Source organism: Peromyscus maniculatus, chromosome 2, assembly GCF_049852395.1.
Source record: "Peromyscus maniculatus bairdii isolate BWxNUB_F1_BW_parent chromosome 2, HU_Pman_BW_mat_3.1, whole genome shotgun sequence".
Classification (NCBI taxonomy): domain Eukaryota; kingdom Metazoa; phylum Chordata; class Mammalia; order Rodentia; family Cricetidae; genus Peromyscus; species Peromyscus maniculatus.
This window is the reverse complement of record NC_134853.1, coordinates 155373303-155397697: the sequence shown is the minus strand read 5'-3', so window position 1 is coordinate 155397697 and position 24395 is coordinate 155373303. Positions and strand designations below refer to the sequence as shown.

Below are 24395 nucleotides of genomic sequence, written 5' to 3'. Positions count from 1 at the left end.
GCACAGCTTGACCAGAGCATACTGGGGCTGCTGAAGGCTGAGGAGATGAGCACAAACCTAGCCCTACCTCCACCCCAAGAGCTCCAACCTAAGGATGGGAGAAGATCAGAGAGCTCAGAAAAGATCTTCCAATCAGCCGAACACGATCTGATGGGGGGGAAACTCTCCCTTTTTTTCTTAATATGGATTTGAAGGGATAAGGCTGGATGCTGTCCCTGGCAGGTAAGCAATAGGTGGGTTCTCATGAGGTGTGGCCGCTGCCCCAATGTGTAGATGGTACCCAATAAAGGGAATCTAACACTCTATGTAGTAAGTGACTTGTAAAACTAAGGGATAAATGGGTTCTCTGATCCACTTTCTCTGGAGCCTCTTGTATGCAGAGCATAGTGGGGAAGCCAGCTATTCTACCATCAGGAATTGAGTGCTCTCAGTATACCATAGAGCCAGCCCTCCAGCAAACAGGGGCGGCTTGAGTGCCTCCTGTGGGTCATGTGCAGAAGTGAGCCACCAGATCTCAACAGTGTTTAGACCCCTGCCACATCTTTCCAGGTCTTAGTCTGCATAGGCAGATGGAAGAAGAGCCAAGGGAGAGGTTAATGAATAAACTAGTCACGGTCTGGAATGAGGGCAGAGGAGATCCCAGATGACGGCAGAGATCCACGAAGTCCCTGCCTCCCAGAAGGAAGGCTTCTTGGAAAAGATGTCATTTGAGCGGCCGGGGGTCTTCCCAAGAGGACCCAGGAAGACCATCCCAAATTGAGGATACCAGAGAAACCCCACTGGCAGTGACTGGGGGCTGGGGATGAGGCTCAGTTGGTAGGGTACTTAGTGTACACCAAGTCCTGGCTTGGGTTCCCAGCACTGATCATGAGGGACACACCTGGGATTCCAACACTGATCATGGGGGGCACACCTGGGATTCCAGCACAGATCATGGGGGGCACACTTCGGATTCCAGCACTGATTATGGGGGAGGGAGTGCACATATCAGATTCCAGCACTCAGGAGGAGGAGGCAGGTGGATCTCTGTGTTTGAGGCCAGCCTGGTCTACAGAGTGAGTTTCACAGAGGAGCAGCATGCAGAGTGTAGTCCTGCCTGATGACCTCTACCCAGGAGGGTACCTTGAGCCCCCAAGAGGAAGGCGTCCTTTCTGCCCCAGGATCTCAGAGGACTTTCAGGAGGGAGTGCTGTTGGCATTGGCTTGAGGCAGTAGTGAGTGGCTGAGAGGCGAGAGTGGAGGTGACTGTGTGAATAAAGCCCCCAAAATGTGGTACTACAGGGTGATAGATTGCTCTGCCAGATGGGCTAGGGGCCAAAGCATGGTTTAATTCTCTTAATGCTACTGCAGGCTGGCGGGCTGGTGTGGCCAGCCTTGGTGGCACACTATTGCCATCTACAAAGTTAAACTGTGCAATTAAGTTAATTTAAAAAGACCCTCAAAAGATTGTGTGATGGCTTAAGCAAGTTTATTATTTTGTGTTCAGCCACATTGACAGCTATCCTGGGGCACATGTGGTCTGTGGGCCTCAGGTTAGACACACCTCAGATGTTGTCTCTTCCTGATTTGTTGAGTGCTAGATGTGGGCTCCCTGCTACATACATCTATCAGGTGGGGACCCCTTCACAAAAGCCCTTAATCCCCTGCCCTGGGATCCCACCCTGGGGGTCCCTAGCAGATCTGCTGAGGCTGCAGGTGTTTTCTGTGGTTCCCACCCAAAGCTGTGGGCCCATCTCTTTGATTACAAAGTGCCCTCGTCTCTGGATTGCCTTGTCTCCCTGCTTCCCATTGCCTCCCCTTCCCCACCTCAGCCCCTTTCCCGGTTGGATTTCTAGCCTCGCTGCCCTTTGGGAGCCTTGTGCTCCTCTCTTCCATCGACAGTAGATCTCTGGCAGACCCTGTGGTGAACAGGGTGGCTGGCAGCCTGTGAGGATGCTGATTGGCTGGCTCCAGCCAGGACTCCTGATGAGTAGTGAGGCTTTGCCCATGGCCTCCCTGACTCACACCCTGCCCAGCCCTGCTCCTTCCAGACCCTATCCTCTCCTGGACCTAGGTGACCTTGGGCAAGCCCCTGATCTGTTTTCTCTCCTGCAAAGCCGGCTCACAGAAGGGCTTCTGTGGTGCAGAGCCAGTACTCAGCAGTTTGAGGATCTGTATAACTAGGGACTTTTTTATAAACATTGTCTTGGGCGTGTGTTGATAGTTTTTCCTGATGAGTTTTTGATTTTGAGGAAACATTAACTTTCTGCTTTATCACAGAAGCCCTTGAGGTTATTTGTAGGATCTTAGAAATTACTGATAAACAAAGAGGAGAAAATTAAATTTTCCCATGATCTATCACTAGGGAGGGCCCTTGCTAACAGACTGGAGGAGAGCCTTCCAGACATACGGACAGGTATGTACACATTGTAAATATACATAGCCCAGGCTAACCTCAAACTCACAATCATCCTACTTCAGCCTCTAGGGTGTTAATATTACAGGTATATGCCACCAAACTTATATCATTCATATTTAATTTAATTATCTAGTTGTTTGGTTTTGAGACAAAGTCTCAGGTTGGCCTCAAATTTGTTGGGTAGTTAGTTGAGGGTGACCTTGAACCCCTGATCCTCTTGTTTCCATCTCCAGAATGCTGGGATTACAGGCTTTTGCCACCACACCTAGCCCTCACGGATCTTTTTAAAGAGAAAAGAACTCCTTCTCAAACTAATCAGAGTGTTCCACAGTGGCGAGAGTAGAACCCAGGGCCCTCAGCCTCTAAGATCGCTCTACCACTGGCCACACCCCAGCCCATGGGTTTGTTGACGTCACATTCCTGTCCCTCTCCAGACACATTACATGCAGGTGGCGTTCTGAGGTACCAATGAGCAGTTACAAGTGTACTAACACCCCATAAGGAACCTGTGGGGGGCTGGCTGCATGCATACCTTGGACTTGAGCTGGGTGAACTTTCCCAAGCTCTGTTGCCTGGATTTGTTTAGGAGCTGTGACCGGCATGGACCTAGAAAGTCCCTGGGCATGGATTCTTCTTAGAGCTTTGGGTACTCACTGCAGGTGACCTGATGAGCGCTTGGCCCTGGCCCCTCCTGGCATTGCTGCTCTGCCTGCCTGTGGGCATGCTCACCAGCAGGGCTGTTAGGATGGGGCTTTGTTTTCTGTTTTACTCCCAGAATCCACTGCTTCTCTGCAAAGGGAGGGAAGAGGTGGAGTGAGGAGCAGGGTTCCTCTCTGGGCCCTTGGGATGGTTTCCTTCCAAATCTGCTCTCAACCCCGGCCCTTCCCTTAGAGACTGACCAGTGCCCCAAATGTGTCTGGAGAGAGTCTGGAGGTGGGGCCTGGTCAGTCTAGGGGTGCGTAGGAGGGAGGCAGTAGCCCCAAGCACTAGTTGGCTGGGGAAATGGGGTGGGGTTGGAATGCTAGTGGGAGAGGAGACACCCTGCTGGGGGAAGGAGGGTAGGGTCATGGGTGACCCCTGTAGACCTCCAGGCTCAGCACAAACCAGGACCACACAGCCCAGCCTTTAGGGAGTGGGGAGGGCCTGGACAGATGAGCTGAGGTAGGGATCCTGGCCAGGGCTTGAAAGCTGTTCAGGCCCTCACTCTTAGAGACTGCACAAGTTCCTCCACTTCCCTTTCCGGTCCACCCTCCAGTCCACCAGTTCATCCACCATCCTACACTTCCTGAACGCCAGCTTCTTTTTGTATGGTGTGTGTGTGTGTGTGTGTGTGTGTGTGTGTGTGTGTGTGTGTGCGCGCACATGCGTGTGTCCCCATGTCCGTGTCTGTCCTGGTACTCACGCACACTTGTGCAGACGCAGAGACCAGAGATCAATGATGTCCTCACCTGTTCTCAACCTTAGTTTCTGAGCCAGTGTCTCTCCATGACCGGCTAGACTGTCTGGACAGCAAGCCCCAAGGATCTTCATGTCTTCGCCTCCCCAGCACTGAGAGTATGGGCACTTGCCACCACCTTGCCTGGCTTTTTACCTGAGTGCTGGGTGTCCTGACTTAGGTCCTCATGCTTGGGCCGTGTCCCTAGCCCCCACCCCCGACTCCCCTTTTATAACTGAGATCTATGCCATCTCCCTGGCTGTGGACCCTCCACCCTTAATAACCTATAGAGAGAGCCAGCAGGGTATGAAGGGAAAGATCTCAGCTTCCTAACCGGGGAAATAGAGGTGTTAAACCTGCCCCACCCCCCTTACCCAGGAGTCCCTGGTCTGGGGGATGGGAAGGGTTGGAAAAGTGAGTGATGAGGGTTGGGACTAAAGAGCTCTGGATTAGGATGTGGGACTTGTGAAGAGGAGGAGCAGCCAGAAGCCCCACCCCCACCCCGGTGGAGGAGGCAATGTGGGCCCTGCAGGACCCTTGCTTTCTATCCAGAGAGTGGTGGGTGGAATTCGTCCCAGGGGTGGGGGGGAAGCACTCCAGGTGGCCAAGAGACCCCAGAGAAGGTGCCCCCCCCTCCATTAGCCTATAGTCAGAGAAGCTACTTACGCCTTCATCCAGCAGTACCCACACTTGCCCAGTGTCTCTCCTGTCCGGACTCCTTCCTAAACTTCCCATCGGATTCGGAAGCAGAGACAAGGCCACCATGGGACCCCATGTAGGCGACAGTCTCAGAGCTATGATCTCATGACCTCCCACGTCTCATTTCTTCCGCACCAGTGGTGTCTCTCACGGATCACTCCCCCCACCCCCACCTCCCTGTGGGTTGCATCCATTTTAAAGAAGAAAGAATCCGAGGTTCAGAGAAGTTTTTGCAGCTGTCCAAGATGACATTGCTATGAGGGATTTTCCTTGGCTCAGGTTAGCCGTCCCTAGAGCCATGTTCTGTCATCCTTTCGACCTTGTGCCGGCTGCCCCTGACCCAGACAGTACCGGGGTGACAGGTTTGGGCCAGGCTGCCTCCACCACACTCCAACAGGCTCATAAACTGCTGGAGACATTCCCTTCCCTCCGGCCCACTGCCTTTTCATCTGGCCGGGCCCGGGATCTGGCGAGAGAGGCCCCGTTTATTGAGGAAGTTTATGCATTTAACAGTTTAAGCCTTCCTAAGCCTGTGGTACAACAGGATTTGGGAGCCGTTAACAATGCTGTGTGGTTAAGAGATTTTCATTGCTCTGCAGCAGCTGGCTCCGGGCCCACTGGCCTGCGCTGGCCTCTGCCCCACCCTGTTGGGGTGTCCCTTCCCTGGGGCCTTTGTCTTTAAGTCCTAGCCCTACTGTTTCCCCCCATCCTCCCACCCCATGCCTCCAGGTATGAACTTTAAACCTCATAGAAGGAACTGATGCCCAAAGAGGGAACAGGAGTTGCCCAAGGATACACATCCCATAAGAGACTTGAACTGGACTGACAAGAAGGGTCAGTGGTAAAGGTGCTGAGAACCTGAGTTTGATCCCCGGACCCACATGACGAAAAGAGAGAACAGACCCCCACAAGTTGTCCTCCGACCTCCACACATGTGTGTCAATGGCCTGTGAACCGGAGTGCATACCTACATACAATAAGTTATTAAGTAAATAAATAAATAAATGTAATTTTTAAAAAGAGAGACCTGAACTAAGGTTTGTAGGAGTCCCTCAAATCCACCTGGGAATGAGGGACTGTATACAATACTGTTAATTCCTTGTTTAGCGGATTCACAAAAGTGCCCAGATACCAACTTGATCTGTTCAAGGCTTGCACACGGAAGTGTGGCTCACCGAGCTCACTCACTGCCTCCCAGGTACAGAGCCTGCTGCGTCCCTGGTAATAACCCCTGGCTGTGCTCGCCCTGCCCAATGGTGGCTCTCCACCATGGTCACACGTTCCCCATGTGTGCAGTGTTTATTTACTGACACCCGCCTGGCTGCAGCAGAGCCCGGGGGCTCTCTGAGTCATCGAGTCTTACCCTGTGAGATACTTTGATCTTAATGATGCCCACGTGGTTGCCTTTGCCATTTTAGAGACAGGAAAACCAAAGCCAAATTGCTGGACACTTTGTGAGGTCAGAGCTGGGACTCAAGCGCAGCAGGCAGCCTCCCTGGCCCGGGTGTCCCGAGCATTCTGTCATCTCTCTAGGGTCCAGCATGGAGTGCCCCACTCCACTGTGCTCCCTCTCATGGTGGGTGGGGGCGGGGGGGGATCCCAGGGGGGATCCCAGAGTTCCCCAAGGGCCTAAAAAAGCTTTGGACTCTGGCTGGGTGGGAAGAGGGCTGTCCCCAGCTGGGTGGGGCTTCTCATGCCCAGAGTCCATATGGCTATGTAGAGGTCTGAGGGTAACATTAGCAGTCTATAGATAATCCCCCAGACAAATGAACTGGCCTGTGGCTGGGGGGTCCCCTTGAAGGGTGGGCTGGCCTGGAGACATCTAGCCTTTAGCAGTCCTGGGCCATGCTGCTCAACCAAGCCCCCTTTCATTATGGCTGTTGGGGTGTGTGTGTGTGTGTGTGTGTGTGTGTGTGTGTGTGTGTGTGTGTAAATTCTCTGGCCACAGAAGCATGTCTGTCCATCCCACCCACAGGCCGAGGAGAGTTGCCCCCATTTCACTCACATCTAACATCACATGAGCACTCCAGTCTCTTGGTCTTTTGTCCCGCTGTCCTGGACGGGGGTGGGGGGTGGGGTGGGGACTGGGGACCAGGGACCGGGGTACCGGGGGACTGAGGCAGGTATTCTGCTCACTAGCTGTGTATCTGGTAAGCACTGAGGCCCAAGGAAATACACTGCTTGAGAAGGCAGGCACAGTGAAGCAGGCCTGTGACTCCAGCACTTGGAAGGCTGAGGCAGGATTGTAAATTCTAACCCATCTTGGATTACACAGCCAGACTGTGGGGCCCAGACCCAAGTCTGTGTCTCTCATGGACTCTACCGGTGAGTTGCATATTGAAGGCCCTGGAGGAAGTCAACACTTATCGGTCTGGTGTTTACTGTGTATCCAGCCCTCGGCCTCTTCTCCCTGGGGCCCAACATCCCGTTCTGTCTAGCTCCTTGTCTTTCATAAGGTTCAGCCTGTCCTCCCACCCCACCTGCCCCCACCTCACCCCCCAACCCATCCACTTCAGCCAGAGGGTTCCCCAGAACACCGTCTGCTCAGAGTTCCCGAGGCTCCTCATCTAGAAAGGAGGCCAGGCCAGTGTCCTAAAGAGGACAACTTTTGGGACTCAGTTCTTTTTCTACCACATGGGTCCCAGGGTTCAAACAGTCTGTCAGACTTAGCAGCAAGTGGCTTTACCTCTGAGTCATGTCACTTGATTTTTTGAGACAGAGTCTCTCACCGAACCCAGAGCTCACCCATTTGGCTAGACTGGCTGGTCAGCTGGTCCCAGGGACTCACCCATCTCTGCCCCCCAGCACTGGATTGGATATGTGCACCGCCCTCTGCTTTTCCTTTGTTTCCACACAGGTGGAAGATCCAAACTCAGCTCTTCAAAGCAAGCACTTTGCTGGCAGCCCTTGTGTGTTTGCTAGAATGTTCCTGTCTTCCCCAGGGGAGTATAGCTTCTACCTGGGTTGACACTCTGGCCCCCTCAGGGTCCATGGTGGTACCTGCCTCATAGGTGTGTGATAAGTACGTGGCAGAGTCCCACTGTCCCATCTCAGACGTCTCACTACCGTGATGGAGAGGCTGACTGGGGTCCCTGTCACTGTCTGTGGTTGGGCAGATGCTCATAGGTGGGGCTTGTATTTGGATTTCCCTGAGAGCTCAGAGGTGGGGGCTCCTTCTTGTCCTTCATGCTGACAAAGGTGACTTTGGTCCCAGTCCCCTGCTCTGTTCTCGCTGGGCAGTGGTCACACACTTCCCTGCATGGTCCTGGCCCAGAACCTGCTGAAGGGCCCAGGTGCCTGAGCAATGGCTGTATGTCCTGGGTCTGTGCACACACAGAACTGGAGACGAGGAGAGATCCCTGCTTCACCACTTACCAGCCCTGGAACTCAGTCAGGCAGCTCCTTTTCCTGAGCCTCAGTTTCCCTATTATAGAGCAGAAGCAGTAACTCCAGCTTCCCAAGGTTTGAGGGAGGTGCAAAGTGTTCAGGGAGCGAGGAGCATGGTGTGTGTGTGTGTGTGTGTGTGTGTGTGTGTGTATCTGTGTGTGTGCCTGTGTGTGTATGTGTATTTCTGTGTCTGTCTGTTTATCTGTATGTGTGTGCCTGTATATATGTGTCTGTCTGTCTGTCTATCTGTGTGTGCCTGTGTGTATATGTATGTGTTTGTGTGTGTCTGTCTGTCTATGTGCCTATGTGTGTATGTCTGTCTATCTGTGTGTGTGTCTGTGTCTGTGTGTGCGTCTGTGTGCACCATGGCTAGCTGTACAAGCCTGCTGACCTAAGTTACTACCCGGAACCCATACAAAACGCTGCATGCAGCAGAGCGTAACCTTCAGCATGCCGCTGAGCAGTAAGAGAGACCCTGCCCCAACAAGGAGGAAAGGGAGAACCAACCGACCACTGAAAATTGTCCTCCGACTTCCACACACGTACTCTGGCACATACATGCCCCCTGCCCCCACCCCCACCCCCACCCCCACCTCATAAATAGTAATTTTAAGAAGTGTTTGGTGAGCTCAAAAGACGGGAGAAGGATGGTGGTCTTACTCCAGGAGGGCTGTGCAGGTGGACCCTGGTCAAGTTGCTGGAGAGCAGGGTCGTGTGCACGTATCAGGGAGACACATGGTGATGGTGGCCCTGCAGTTGCAGGCAAGCCTGGTATGTAGCAGGTACCAAATGTGTACCTGTGGCATGGCCTTGTGTTCTCTTGTCAGGATGCTCTTAGTGGGTGCCCCAAGAGCAGCTCAGAGTCAGGGCACCTAGGTGCAAATTTGGGTCCTATCCCTCCTCATCTGGGACCCTGGCAAAGCATTTTTCCCCCAGCTTATCCCTGGAACTCAGTGTCTCTACCCATAAAATGACTCTTAAATACAAATAGTCCCTGATTCTGCCTGGTCCCGGCCCCCACAGTCCTCAAGAGACCACCAGGAAAGCCATGAACATCTGAGGACCAAGGTTCCACCTCACCCTCCACACTCAGATACCTGGCTATCAGGCAGTGGGAAGATCTGGCAAGGCGGGCAAACCCTGGAGCTAACATTTGCCATCCTCACAGGCAAAGGCAGGAGGATGGCGAGTTAAAGGGAGCCTGCCTACACTGTGAGGTGACATCTTCATAACTTACACACTTCAGTCCTTACCACCCTCTTCTGCAAATGAGGAGATAGGTTCAGAGAAAGCAAAGGACTTGCTCCAGACTCCACATCTAGCAGAGGGGCTGTTACTTAAACTCTGGGTGTTAGATGGAAACATGGGGTGGGACCTGGGTGGGGCCTAGGGACTGTGCAGAGCTTTTTTGGTCCCTGTAACCCCAGCAGATTCTGGTCCCAGGGCCTGCTGTCAGCTTTTGAAAAGATTCTACCCTGCAGGTTTGCAAACCTCAGCTGGTACGCATCAGAGTCGTGCCCGACTCCTCGGGGGAAAACCAGACTCCTGATCTTTCTAAAACCAGCCCTGTGTGATGGGCAAACTCTAAAGACCTAGGACTGCTCGCTGGCATTTTTGTACTGCCTGGGCAGGCGGGAGAGCTCTGGGAACCCCTGAAGCCCCACAGCCGTCTCCCTGGCAACCCCAGCCTTTAGCCGCCCTCCCCCACATGCTGCTGTCAAAAGTGTCTGTCTAGGGGAGTTCCCCAGAGACCCAGGTCAGCACAGAGGAGCCCCTTATGCATACGTATGTGCCGGGCCTGCTGGGACCATGTTTGTGTACCCATATGTACACGTGGTCCACCCCCCCAGCACCTGCAAATACAGAGCACCCCTGGATCCATGAGTGTGCCTGTACATCTCATACATAGGCTGCACACATGCCCTTGCCTGTGTGGGTGACTCTGGAGCTCACTGTGAGCTATGGCAACCCTTGCCTATCTGTGTGCAGGAAGGAGCACGCTCAGGATTGCTGGATTAGCCATCATGTGCATGGGTTGGAACATGTGTTCTGTACCCCATAGCCAAGTGTGTCCATCCTTGATGGAGAGCCGCTAGTGCCTTGTGTGTGTGCTGCTGCTGTGTACACACACACAGGCACTGGGAGGCGTGTGTCTACACAGATGCACGCACACCCTCCCACAGATCTTTACTTATCCCTAGGCCTGTGTATATATCATATCAAGTCAGACATACTATACGTGCCCTTGAAAATGAGTATTTGTGAGTACGTGTGCGCATACTGAATGGGGTGTATGGGTGCATGCACGTATGTGTAAGAGAGACACTTTCAGGGGCCAGGATGTCAGGGCCATCGATTTTCTGTCTCTTAGAAATTCCCTTTGAGTTCTGCCTCTTGTCTCTTTCATGAGCCAGAGTCAGTGCAGCCAATGTTCTTAAAGCAAACAAGGGCTGCTTTGCAGTGAGGCTGGTCCCAGGCTGCCCACAGGCCCTGTTTCTTCTCTCTCTTTCTCTCTCTCTCTCTCTCTCTCTCTCTCTCTCTCTCTCTCTCTCTCTCTCTCTCTCTCTCTCTTTCCCCCCCCCCCGTGTGTGTGTGTGTGTGTGTGTGTGTGTGTGTGTGTGTGTGTGTATGTACACATAGGACCTGCTTATGTACAGGAGAGCACACAGGCTCCAGTACACACTCAAACCTTTTCTAGTATGTATTCCTGTCCATTTCCTTATACTTAACTGATCCTCCGGATCCCTATGAGCCAAAAACGCAGAGGATGGCATTGCCGGCTCTACTCGGTCTGGGGATGGTTCACCTTGGTTGAATGAATCCTTTTGCTTTCTGTAGAGAGAGGCTAGCCTCTGCTCTCTACAGGCATAGGAATGTTGCAAAGGGTAGGGATGGATGAATTGCCCCTCTGAGGGCCCTCTCTGCCCCACGCCATCAGCCAGTAGCAGCTGGTAGTATCCTATTCCACCAGAGGAAACTGAGGCCCTGGGAGACCTGCCGCATCTTCCAGGGAGTCAGTGGTAAGCCAGGATCCAGTGTGGCTGACTCGTGAGTTTCTCTAAATCCACATTCCAAAATTGTCCCCTACAGCAGGCCCTGAATGCCACTCAGACCCCACCCTGGTGACCAAGCCCGAGACCCAAGCAAGTCATGAGAGGTGCTGGAGAAGCAGGTCCCAGCGCGTTCCTTCTCCTTTCCCTTCCAGATGGGCAGCCCCTCTCGGGGTCCCCTCCGCCCCCGCGGGCTGCCGTCTTTGTGGCCCGGGAAGAATGCCTCTCTTTATATCCGGACGCCCCTTCCCTTTGATTCTCCTCTCCGTAGCGTTTCTGCTGACCTCTGCGTGTTGCGAATCCAATTAGAGGCGCGGAAGGCGAGAGTGACAGCCGCGCAGAATCCCGCCTCGGCCCCTGCGAGCACGCTCGGCCGAGCTGCGGGCGGCTGGGGCCTGCTTGTCATGCTGCGCCCAGCGCGGGGCTTTGTGGGGATTAGCTGCCGGGGGTGGGGCGCTCCGCAGATGAGACCAGAAGTGACGCTGGTGAATGTCACGTCCCGATGGAAAATGGGGAGGGGGGCCCTGCGGGGGCTGGGGAGAGGCAGCTGAGTCCATCTTGGGGAAGGGGAAGGAAGGAGTTGGAGACAGGCTAGCTTTGGAGGGGAATGAGCCACCCCCACCTATAGGGGGCACTTCGGGAAGCCTGCTGAAGTTAGGGTTATTTGCTTCCCGATTTGAAGCTTGGGTAGTGGAGCTGGTGAGCATGCTCAGGGTTTGCTCACTGTGTGGCCTCGAACCAGCATTCCTGCTCAAGAGGGTTTGGGAGCGTTGATTGGATATGTCTTGAATTTTCATTTGCAAAGCACTTGACATATGTCGGGGAAGAGCATAATGGGAGGGGTTGCCACTGATAGACTTCTTGACGCTTCTGCTTCCACCAGCTCCACCACGGTGCAGCCCGCAGCCCAAATCAAAGTTCAGGCCCTTCCCCAGCTACCAGGGTAGAAAGTTGCCTTCTCCCAGGCCCATGGCTGAGAAAACAGAGGCTTCCAGATGAGAAAGATCTGCCTCAAGGACATGAGGGCAGCTCTTGGCAGAGCTGACCTTTCTCATCCCCTCTCCATAGTCCCTACCCCTGTACCCCTAGAGTCAGCCCCAGTCCTGATGGATGTGCATGGATGTGATCCTCAAGGCGAGCGACACCAGAGAGCATTTGGCCAGATGCTCAGCCCAAAGCCCAGCAAACACCCTACAGTGTGCCAGGCCCTGTACTGATCCACCTTGGCCTCTACCTCCAGAGGCTCATGGTGGGAGACAAGGAGACCCCAGTGAAGGAAGGGAGCGTGAAGACAAAGGGGACCTATAGGAGTGTCTCGGAGGTAGAGATGGAACCACATCCAACATGGACAGCCCACAGGTCTTCTTGGAGGGAAGGGCGTCTGAGCTGAGACCTAGTTGGTGGACAAGCAGAAATAGCCTGGGTATTCAAGGCTTGGGAGACAGGGCAGGTGGGGCATCTATGGGTGGGTTCATGCCCCACTATGTTCATTCCACAGCTGCCAAGCCTGGGCAGGGCTCACCCAGCCTGTCGCCCCAGCAGGCGGCACAGCTGTGGCCACCCACAGGGCCTGGCTGAGTTGGCAGCCTTTGAACATTCAGGGTCTTCCTAGAGGAGTCAGAGTCACCAAGGGGTGGGACAGTGGGTAGGAAGCCAGTGTGGTTGGAGAAACGGCCCTGTTCTAGCATGCTGCCTGGTCTTCAGCAAGCCCGGGGTGTTGGGATTACACCCCATCTTACAGGTGAGCAAACACTAGGGCCAGATCCTGGAGCATGGCTCTTGATAGAACCACACTGTGCTCAGGACAGGACCTTCCCGTGGGCTGGGTCTGCTGGAGATTGCTACTGCAGACCTACAAATGGGAGGTATTCTGTGGGTAGAGAATGGACAGATGGGTGGGTGAGTGGATGGAATCCACCCATTTCCCCCTTTCCCCACCTCAAACTGTTTGCACCATTCCCATCCTGTGAGCACAAGATATATTCAATATAAGTCAAACCTGCAGCTCAGCTCTTAGGGCTATGGACAGGCAGAGTATGTGGCCTTGAGAGAGAAGGGACACTTTACCCTGGTGCCCACACCTGCCTGGGCCCGAGCACACTCCACTCATATTCTGGAAACACTCACAGAACCCAGCCCCACGTATTCACCCTTGGCCTCATTCCCAGCTGGCTCCTAAGACTGGCTTCTCCTCCTGTCCCCTCCAGCTCTCCGTCTTTCCATATACCTCACCCCACCATGGAGAGCATGAAGGATCTGTCCAGGCCAGGCTTCTCAAAGGCTTCCCAGTCCTCTACAGGGAGCCTTTATGTACACACCCTGTCCACTCTTTCTGAACTTCGCTCTCCCTCCGTCCTCTCATGCCTCCCCCCACCCCCATCTATTTTCCCTTCTTCTCTTTTGGGGGTCTCCCCTAAAGGGCTCCTGGACTGCCTCCCTCTCTCTGCCTCCCCAACATGCTGTCTCTCCTTCATCTACATTCCTCTTCCCGTCTTTACAGCCCCTTCTCCATCTTCCCTGAGACTCAGAGGAGCTGCTTGCCTACTTGGGCAGGGCAGGACCACAGGAGAACTGTGGCTGCAGCATAAAACATCCATCCTCTGGAGCCAAGCTGTGTTCAGGAAGCAACCCAAGCTTCCCTTGAAGAGGGACATGGTGCCCACAGTCTCCTTATCTTCAGATCCGATCCTCGGGACAGCTGGCCAGGCCTGTGCTCTCCTTGCTGCCTGTGTGCTATTGCGTGTTTGCTCAAAGTCCCATGTCCCCTCTGTGCCCTGACCAGGGGCCTCCCGCTCTGTCCCTGCTATCTCATCTGCCGTGGTAGGAGGTTGAGCGGAGGGTCCAGTGTGAGGCCCATGGGAGCCGGAGCAGGCCAGGCACCGAAGTCCCTCAGGACGTGTGCAGTGTTGAGCAGAGGCTCTGAAGAGAAAGGAGGAAGGTGCCATGGCCTCCACTCTCACAGCTGCATGCGGAGATGAAGAGGGGGGGGGTCCAGCCACCCCACCCAGGATCATGCCGGGGAAGCCCTGCTCCCAGCCCTGGGGTTCCCAAGGTCAAAGGGGCAGACCAAGAAGCCACGAGCCGGACAAATGGGACTCACCCTTTGAGGAGATCTTGCTTTGGACTCCCCTCAATTCCCTGGTTTCCTGTACAGCAGGAGAGTGCACACCCTCGGAGGTGAGGGTGGGTGACGATGGAAGGGACCGCCAAGTCGACATGTTTTAGGGCAGGCTTTGGACTCTCCCTGAAGTCCCAGGCTGGGGAGATGGCTCAGTTAGTAACATGCTTGCCAGACAAGCATCATGTCCTAGTTTCATTTTCTGTTGCCATGGTAAAACACTCTCGCAAAAGTAACTTGGGCTCAAAGGGGTACAGTTTAGCTTGTAATTCAAGGTTATGGCCCATTATAACAGGGAAGTTAAGGCAGTCTGTCCCGTCCACAGTCTAGCAGAGAGCGGCTGAATGCACGCATGCCTGTGCTCACTTGCTCGCTCGCTCGCTCGCTCTGCTTCGCCACTCTTTACCGTCCAGGCCCCCAGGCCCCGGAAATGGTGGTGTCCACGTGATTCTTCCCCCTCAATTAATATAATAAAGGTAATCATCTACCAACGTGCACACAGGCCACCTGATCTAGACAGCCCCTACCTGAGAGTCTCTTTCCAGTTGATTCTAGGAAGTGTCAAGTTGACAACTGAACCGTCACTGCATGTGGGGCCAGGCGGTGGTGTGGTGGCGCACGCCTTTAATCCCAGCACTCCAGAGGCAAAGACAAATGTTCTTTGTGAGTTTGAGCCAAGCCTGGTCTACAGAGTTAGTTTCAGGACAGCTAGGACTACACAGAGAAACCCTGTCTTGAAAAACCAAAACAAAATAAAAAAGCTGCATGTGGTACATGTCTGTAATCTCAGTGCTGGAGGGACAGAGACAGGAAGATCCCTGAGGTCCACCTGGCCGGCGAACTCCGTGAGAAACCACATCTCAAAAAATAAAATGGATAGTGACAGAGGACGACAACCCTCTCCCCCCCCCACACACACACCAGATTCATTAATTCAGGTCTCTAGAACAGGCAGCTTGTCCTGAGCACTGTTTTCCTAGGCAAGTGATTGACACAACCATGGCAATTGACTGTTACAGGAGGGATAATAGGAAGTCCTTGTGCTTTATAAGAAAGTCTCTGGATGGGCAGTGGTGGCACGCACTTTTAATCCCAACACTCAGGAGGCAGAGGCAGGTGGATCTCTGTGAGTTCCAGACCAGCCTGGTCTACTGTTACACAGAGAACACTGTCTCAAAAAGATCAGACAGACAGACAGAAAGTCTTGGGCTAGTTTTCTGTTAGTGACCTTGCAGGGCTCAGAGTCACATCTTCTCTCAGGGCCGGTCAGGCCACTGCAACCCCAGTCCTTTGTTCTGTAACTAAGTTCCAATGTTTTGATTCCACTTTTACAAGTTTCCTACCTTTTGCTGAGTATGAGGGAAGGGTCCACTCCCCGATGCCCTGCAAGCCTGCTAATATCTAAATAGCTTTCTAAGGGAGACCAAAGGGGCTCTCAAGGCCTACCCTCCTCACAGATGCTGGAGGTGATGGGGTCACGTGGTCATGGAGACAATGGGTGATATAGATGAGACCTGGTCTAACTCGGAGTCTGCCCCTCTTCTCTCTGCTCTCTCAGAGCAAGAGTCGTGTGTGTGTGTGTGTGTGTGTGTGTGTGTGTGTGTGTGTGTGTGTGTGTAAGGGCCCACTCTCCTTTGGAACCCACATTGGCTGCCTGGCATCTCAGCCCCACACTGGCCACGTGAGGTCTGGCCTGTTGATTCTGAACAACGCCTGGCGCTCAGGCACCTGTCCCCATTTGTGACAGCCTCGTCTCTCCCTGAATAGATGAACCGAGGACCTCAGATCCTGAGTGGGTGTGGGGTGCAGTATCTCCCAGCCTTCCACAGCACTCCTCAAGGTGGGTCTTCCTGCCCTTCCCTCCTCTGAAGCAGACTAGGGCTTCCCCTCCCACTACCCAAGAGGCTGGCCCCAGATGCTCACCCTCTGCCCCTCCCTCCACCTCTCTCGACCACCCAGACCAGCCAGCTGGAGGGGGACAGACACTGGGAGCAGCCTCTTTCTCCTACGCACCTCAGACCCGGAGGTCGTGGAGCTAGGAGCGTGTTGAAGGGATGCTGAGATTCTGTCTGGTAGGAGCTGGTGAGCGAGAACCAGACAGGTGCATGAGTCTGTGTGTGCGCTCACACTCACGCACCTGTGGGGAGAGAGGCTCACTAGCATGTGCATGCCGGCTGTGGGGGCTGCAGATGCTTCTGAGGCCAAGCCTGGTGTGAGAAGACAGAGAAGACAAAAGAAGGAGCGGCTGCCTGGGGTGGGAAGCCAGCCCATTTGTATGCATGGGGAGCAAGAGCCGGCTGGGCAGGGCTGCTCTTAAGAGAAGCCTGCTTCCACAGGAATTGCCTGCCAAGCTCCCCCAAACACAGAGCAGTCCTTTCCTACCTCCCTGTGTGAGGGAGGAAACTGAGGCTGGGGAACCCAGCTGGCCTACTGCACCAGAGTTCTCCCCATCAACTGAATGCCTCCAGAGACTCCAGACAGGTAGCGTTGAATAAAAGAATTGTGGTCAATGGCCATGGATGCAGAGTGGACACCATAGGATCAGTCGGACCCTCATATAACCTATGAATGATGTGCGGTTTTGATCACCCTCCTTTCATGGGTGGACAAGCAGAAGCACGGAGAGAGGAAGTCACCGGCTGAAGATTGCACAGTCAATAAGCTGCTGCAAAGCCGGGATTTGAACCCAAGCCAGCAGTGTTTGCTCACATTTTTTGCTGTCAGGAGGTACAAACAGGATGCTTTGCAGTGATAGGAAGAGCAATAGTGATGCCAGGCTAATGTTGACAGGGTGAGTTCTACCTACCAGCGTCTACATTTGCTGAACCTCTCAGCCATGGGTACTGCCGCAGCTGTGTCCCAGCACACCCAGGAGGAGCACTAACCGCAATTACATCACAAGCGCTCCACTGTGCTAACTGTACGAGTGGGTGTGTAAGGGAGTGAGTGAGGCCGAGCTGGATCCTTGGCATGGTCCCTCGGTGCATATTCTGCGTCACCCCCCACCCCCCACCCCCAGCAGGCAGGTGTTGGCCGAGCCCTCCACGGGGCCAGGCCCCACAGGGACAAAGCCGAGGGCGCCCAGATCCAGTGCTGGCTGAAGCTGCTCACAGGCTGGAAATCTCTTTTGTCAAAGCCCGCGCTGCCTCCAACCTCCTTTAATTAAAGACAATTACTGCTTTCAGCCCCTCTGCACAGCTCAGCTCCCCTGTTTGCAAACACGCAGCTGCGGGGGCCTTTGTGGGCCCCCCTCACCACCCCCAGCCCGGCTTCCCCAGAGACACACAGGGGTGCCTTTATTGCCGTGGTGTTGCTCAGAGGGGCCTCTGAGAAGGCAGGGGTGGGAATGCTTTCCTCTGCTGGGGAAGGGGTGTGGGACGGTGGCCCCGCTCGTCTCGCTCGTCTCGTCGGAGAGCAGCCTGCAATGCCAGGTCCAGCCAGGGTACCTTCAAGGGACATCACCTTCCTGTCTCTGCACCCTGCTTGCTGCCGTTGGGACCGCCCCTGTGTCCTCTCCTAGGACCCCGTGCCCTAGAGGGGCAGTGAGAAACATGAGTGCCCTGAATACCGCTTCAGGAAGGGATGAGATGGAAGACATGGATTTTTTTCTTTTCTTTTGAGACAGGGTCTCATTGTAGCTCAGGCTGGCCTCAGTTGGAGACAGGGTTCTGTGTATTCCAGGCTGGCCTCAAATTCAATGACCATAAACCTCTAATTCTCCTGCTTCTGCATCCCGAAGGCTGGTTCTAGGCATGAACCCGCCCCTCCCTGGTTTTATGTGATGCTTGGGATTGAACCCAGAGCCTCCTACATGCTGGGCAAGCGCTATAGCAACTGAGCCACACCCAGCCCCTCCTTCTATGAGGGGGCGGGGGCGGGGGCGGGGGGAGAAGGAAGCATAGGCATTAAATTAGTAATTCCCCAGGGACGGACATCAGAGTCTTGCCTCTGCAGCTCCAAAGGCAGGCTGCCGCTGGGCTAGCGTCCTACCCTGCGCTGCTGTGGGACCTAGTGATCCCCAGAGCTGGAGACGCTGAGGCTAGTGTTCAAACGGCCTCACACGAGCTTCTGGGAGATGTGGGAAGCTTAGAGCTTAGAACCCAGGCCTGGGATCCGTCTGCCTTTCGTCAGCTTTGGGTCCGTTTCCTGCAGCCTGGCCTGTTTTCCGTGGTGCCTCTGCAGGGCCTTTCACGTCCCCTGGCAACCCCCCAGCACCACTTCCTGTGACCCCCTGACCCCAGCCTGGTCCACCTCACTCCATCTCCCAGAATGAGTTGCAGAAGCTTCCATGACTGCATGCGGGACTTGAGGATGGACCCTCGGCAGTTTCCGGACACCAGCTGGCCTGGAGTGTTGTCAGCTCTGAGAGAGACAATTATGAGGGGCTTAAGCTGAGGTGCAGGGTGTCTGAGATCAGAGCAGCCCCTCCGAAGATGGTTTTTCCCCCCAAGAGCTGGGTCTCCAGGCCACCATAGTCTTCGTTTGCTCTTGTTAGAATATGCTGTGTTAATTTACGTAACATAGTGTACTATATGCATTTGTTCCTTTATTATGTACCGGGCAGAGGGTTCAATCATCTCTCTGCAAAGTATGTATAGTTATTCCCATTTTACAAATGAGGAAACTGACATAGATCTGTCCCACCCGACACAGAGAAGCAAGATTTGAACTCAGGTCCCCCTGATTCCAAGCATCTACTTCTTGTCCTAGAAGTGGCCCCTTCCTGATCTTAGAGCAGGTCAGGCACTATGCTGTACACAGTGCTCAGTTTTGTCGGTAGCCAGAGGGGACCCAGCGTGTGCTGTGAGATGAGATGAGAGTGAGACCCTTCCCCTTCCAGAGCACTTGTGTTAAGATCCATCCTGCCCCAGTGTGAGTCCAGGACAGGCGAGCTGACTTGAATTGGTTCTGGAAGTAGTATGTGTGTTCACAAAGGAAACAAACCTAGGCTGGGCTTTGAGGACTGTTGCTGGAGGGCTTCTCTCCAGGTTCCCCAAGCCCCGCAGTCCCACAATCCACATATAAAATAATCACTCAGACGCTTATATCACTTATAAACTGTATGGCCGTGGCAGGCTTCTTGCTAACTGTTCTTTTATCTTAAATTAACTCATTTTTATAAATCTATACCTTGCCACGTGGCTGGTGGCTTACCAGAGTCTTTACATGCTGCATGTCCTGGTGGTGGCTGCAGTGTCCCTCCTCAGCCTTCCGCTTCCCAGAATTCTCCTCTCTCCTTGTCCCACCTACTTCCTGCCTGGCAACCTACTTCCTGCCTGGTCACTGGCCATCAGTGTTTTATTTATATATATATATATATATATATATATATATATATATATATATATATAGCAATATCCACAGCAGAGGACCAAATAGGAGTCTTCTAGGTGAAGATAAGCCAGAGGGCTTTCCAGGGAAATAATTCAGTGTAAACATGGTGTGCATGTGAGGCAGGCAGCCTGTCGGGCCATTGGCCTAGATGTTTTAATACCTTTCCTGGGGTTGGGGGCTAAGATTGGACCAGGCAATTCTTATGCTGGGGACCAGGACACTGACCTAGGAAGACCTGGGAGATGGGAATATGAACCCATGGCAGCCACTATGATCCTGTGTCAGGAAAGGGCATCAGTGGATACAGGAGGAGTGCCAGGCCTGTCCCCTGAGCCTGTCTTCAGTTCCTTAAGCATCCTGGGAGGTGAGGGATGAACTGACTGCTGGGTCACTGGCTTGGTCCCTCCTGCTGCCTCCAAGCTCCAGCCCCCCCCCCCCCCATTACTCTCACCTCAGAGTCCCGCCTGTACTAGCTCAGTGTGTGCTCAAGGCTAGTCCCTTCCCTCTGGGCCTCACTTCCCCAAGTCCAAGAAGGAGCATAGCCCCAGGTCACTCAGGGCCCCCTGTGCAGCATCCCTGAGAAATGTCTGGGGACTATCCCAATAGCAGGGACAAGGCAGGATGCAGGGTCTTGTGTGTCAAGGGCCAGCCACACTTGATGACACAAGGCTGTCAACACAGGTCGTTCATCTTCCAGCTTCGGCCTCCCCACCAGACCCTGACGCAGGCTCCTTATTTCTGGCCAGTTACTCATCCCCTGCGATGTCACTTGATCCATTGTCCCCACCAGGTGGAGAGATGACAGCTCCCAGGGCAGCCTTTCAGACATCCAGACACACCCAGGAAGGTACACATTGGGACAGGAGGCCCTGTGGCTCCCCAGTCCCACCTGGCCCCATGACAGCTTCCAAGTGGCCTCTTGTTAAAACCCCTTCTTCTCTGTCCTTGGAGTGGGGTGACAAGGGCCTATACCATGGTCAGAACAGTCAGGTCTTGGCTTAACCACCCACTTACTATGCATCATGGCATGCATCCTTTGCCCTCTCCGAGCCTCCATTTCCTCACTTATAAAATGATGGGGTTGGATAAATTAATGTTTCTTAGTTCCAAGTGTGAATGAACATTTACAGAGGACTTTTCCAGCCTATGCCTCAGGCCCCAAGTTCAGCTCCAATGTATGTGACCCCAACACTGGATCCTGAGTTTCCGTGTACCTCTTCTTGGTCCTCCTTTGATGCTTTGCCCTTAACGTCCACAGGGCAAGTCACTGTCCGCCCTGAAGCCCCACTGCACTCAGGATATCTGGGTGTACCGTGGAAGCTGGCTTTCCTGCTCACTTGCGTTCAGCACACTGCCCCCAAGCATATCTATCCTTTGTGGGTGGTGAGATAAAGAGCCCTGCCTCATTGTGCAACCCGGGGTACATGGGCACCCCTCTTGGACCCTCCGGATGTTTGGAAAGATAAGCCTCATCTACCCCGGTGTATGGGAGGAGCAGGGCATCCAGGGGACTTGGATCCCATTTGTCAGCTTCTGTCACTCCACAGGTCTTGCCTGGCCCAGCAAATGGCCTTCTTACTTATAAGGATGGTGAGGCCGACCCTGCCTGGGGTTCAGAAGCACTAGGTGGCACATGGGCCTCCTGTGGATTTTCCACTAGGCTTCCACTGGTGCCTGTGAAGTCATAGGGCACACTTGGACAAATGAACAAAGGAGGGGTGACGTCACAGGCCCTGGGAGTCACAAGGCAGGTGGCACTCAGGTGTCAGAGCCGTGCAGCCAAGTCAGAGGGACTTGGGATTAAGGGAAGTTGGGAGCCATGGACAGTGGGAGGCTCACCCACCATAATGAGAGACCAGCCCTGAGAACAGAGATGTGGCATTAAGGCCAGAGGGCCACCCACGTAGAGCCAGCCCCTGGTCCCCATGTCTTTATTGTAAGCGGTATGTGAGAACGGTCGTGAGGATTCAAAGGACTCAGCAAGCCTGCCTAGTGTCACTTTACCTAATGGATAAATAGACGCGGGTAAATGTCTAAATAGGTTAAAAATTGGTAATAGACGGCTCTGCCCGTGTCCTCCCCAGGCATGGCAGGTGTCCCACAGGTGTAGAGTGACCATATGGATAACATGATGGGTGGGGGAGGGAAGGAGCAAGGGAGGGAGGGAGGGAGGGAGGGAGGGAGGGATAGAAGGGGGAATGAATGGCTAAAGGCCACATTCCCTAGGCACAGATCTCTCTCTCTCCTCTCTCTCTCTCTCTCTCTCTCTCTCTCTCTCTCTCTCTCTCTCTCTCTCGTGTGTGTGTGTGTGTGTGTGTGTGTGTGTGTGTGTGCCCAGCTTCCCCCTGATACCCAGAACCCCTGCCACTGATGATTTGTAATGCAGTAATTGGATATTTTATTACATACTTATGTTACAGTTCAATATTCATTATACTTTGTTTGCTTGTTTGTTGAGACAAGGTCTCACTATGTATCCCTTGGTTGTCCTAGAACTCACTATATACCCAGGCATGATCTTAACTTCTGATCCCTCTGTTTCCACCAGTTACTGCTAGGCTTACATATGTGTGGCACTGCCCCCATTTTTATGGGGTGCTGGAGACTGGACCTCAAGCATGCTCAGGAAGAATTCTACCAATCAAGCTGCAACTCAAGCCTTCCATTATACTTCAGTGTGTGGAAGTGCGCAAACATGTGGAGGCCAGAGATCAACATCAGGTGCCTTCCTCCATCACTCTACCTTATTTCCCGAGACAGGACCTCGCACTGAACCAGAGCTCACTGGTTTGACTATAGCTACTCCTAGGGATCCTCCAGTCTCGACTTTCCCAACTGAGATTACAGATGCACTGCCATGCCTGGAGATATGTAAGTGTATGTGTGTGTGTGTGTATCCATTTATTTATTTCATGCACATGAGTGTTTTGCCTGTGTGTATGTATGTGCACCACATGTGTGTCTAGTGCCCGTGGAGATCAGAAGAGGGCACTGAATCTCCTGGAACTGGAGTTATTGGAGGGGTGTGAGCCACCACTTGGACGCTGGGAATTGAGCCCTGGTCCTCTGCAAAAACAATGAGCACTTTTAACTGCAGAGCCGTCTCTCCAGACCTTATGTTCAGATTTTCATATGGGTGCTGGGGACCCAAACTTGTGGTTGAGTGGCAGGCACCTTATAAACTGAGTCATCTCCCTAGCCTAGCCCCCCCCCCCATATACTTTTTGTTTTGTTTTGTTTTGTTTTTTGAGACAGGGTTTCTCTATGTAGTTTTGGTGCCTGTCCTGGATCTCACTCTGTAGACCAGGCTGGTCTCCAACTCATAGAGATCCATCTGGCTCTGCCTCCCAAGTGCTGGGATTAAAGATGTGAATCACCATCACCTGGCCAATATACTTCTTTTATTTATTTTTATTTTTACATTTTTGTTTTTTCCAAGACAAGGTTTCTCTGTGTAGCCCTGGCTGAACTGGAACTCATTGTGTAGACTAGGCTGGCCTTAAACTCAGAGATCTGCCTGCCTCTGCCTCTCCAGTGCTGGGATTAAAGGCGTGTGGTGCCACCACCACCACCTGGTGTATTTATTTTTTAAACTTATGCATATGTGAGTATGTCTGTGTGTCTGTGTATGGATATGTTTACATAAATGCAGGTCCCCAAAGCCAGGGGAGTCGGATCTCCCTGGGGCTGGCGTTACAGTTGTAAACTGCCTGCTGTTGGTGCTGGGAATTGAACTTGCATCCTTTGGAAGAGCAGTATATGCTCTTGACCACAGCTCTCCAGCCCCCGTGACCCTTCTTTGCAGTCCAGTCCCAACCTAGTTCTGCTCTGTTTGCAGACATGACCGCACCCACCCTCCTGTCTGATCCTTATAAACCTTAGCACGGGCTCTGCTTCTGTTTCCCAGCTGAGGGAACTTAGGCTGGGGGAGGTTCCGGGACTTCTCAGAGATCACACAGCTCCTAACTGGTGGAACTGGAACTCAAGCTCAGGATTTGTCTTCATGGGCTCTGCCTGCTGGGACGGGGTGTTTGGGGCCATTTGAAGGTAGATGTAGGGTGAGGGAGGCACCAGGGGTTGGGGGGAGAAGAATGAAGGGTGAGAACCCTGGAGATGAGAATACGAGCGAGCGGGAATAGAGTTCCTGTCCCAAGTGGCCGTCGGGCTCCTGGGGAAGCGTTGTCTCCACAGGGTGTGAGTAGAGGCAGAAGATTGGAAACAAACGGGGTTGGGGTGCAGCTGGGAGGTAGGATGGTGATGAGTATCATGGAACCCTGGATGGGAAAGGTACACCCACAGCTTCCCATTAGTTTCTAGACTGTACGTCCCCCCACCACCACGGGGCCACCATCCTGGGTGGCTCCTTTATGAGCCTCAGGCGTCTCTGCTGCCAGTGGAGGCTTCAGGGAGCAAGGCCAGATCTTTCTCACCTAAAGGCCTTTGCCCGGGACCCAGCAGGACTTTTTTCCCAGTTAGTGTGGGCAGGAGCCTGGTGTATGTGTCGGTTCAGCTTCACGAGGGTATGAAAGCAACGCGTGTTCACTGGGAACCATGGTTCAGGTCTAAATCTGGATCTTCTCTGGCCTGGTGGTATGCAGTGTGGTACCAAGCCAGTGGTGACAATTCCACGGCAGCCCCTGGACCAAGAGGGTCCTCAGCAGCACGGTGTGTGGCTGAGCCAGCGTGCTCGGTTGGTTAGATCCTGTTTCCCACATTCGACTTCTGGTGTTCCCAACTTACAAAGGGCCATTACCCCCTTGCAAACAGAGGGGCATGTCTATTCTCTGCCATCCCCTGGTCTGGACCTTGATACCCCAAGCCCACTCCCTGGGTCTGTACTTCAGAAGTCAGATGCCCCCGCCCATTTCATTGTGTATACAGTCAGCGCTGCATACATGTCCTCCACGTCTGTGGGCTCAGCTAGCTATAGATGGAACACATTTGAAGGAATAGCTATTTCACCCAGCACACTCAC

General features: G+C 53.6%; 1 protein-coding gene across 6 annotated transcripts in view; it reads left to right on the top strand.

Annotated features, from left to right (window-relative positions):
- The window catches only part of Ephb2 (EPH receptor B2), a 186784-nt gene that overhangs the window by 70987 nt on the left and 91402 nt on the right, over nucleotides 1-24395 (top strand). For 2 of the 6 annotated variants that reach the window (XM_076565444.1, XM_076565443.1), the window contains exons 1-2: nucleotides 21158-21445; nucleotides 21969-22291. The exons of the other annotated variants lie outside the window; for them this stretch is intronic. In XM_076565444.1, coding sequence (XP_076421559.1) covers nucleotides 22039-22291 — 253 coding nt within the window. In that variant the 5' untranslated portion in view covers nucleotides 21158-21445; nucleotides 21969-22038. Of the gene's footprint in view, nucleotides 1-21157; nucleotides 21446-21968; nucleotides 22292-24395 lie in introns of those variants that run through there. 6 annotated transcript variants of the gene reach the window in all.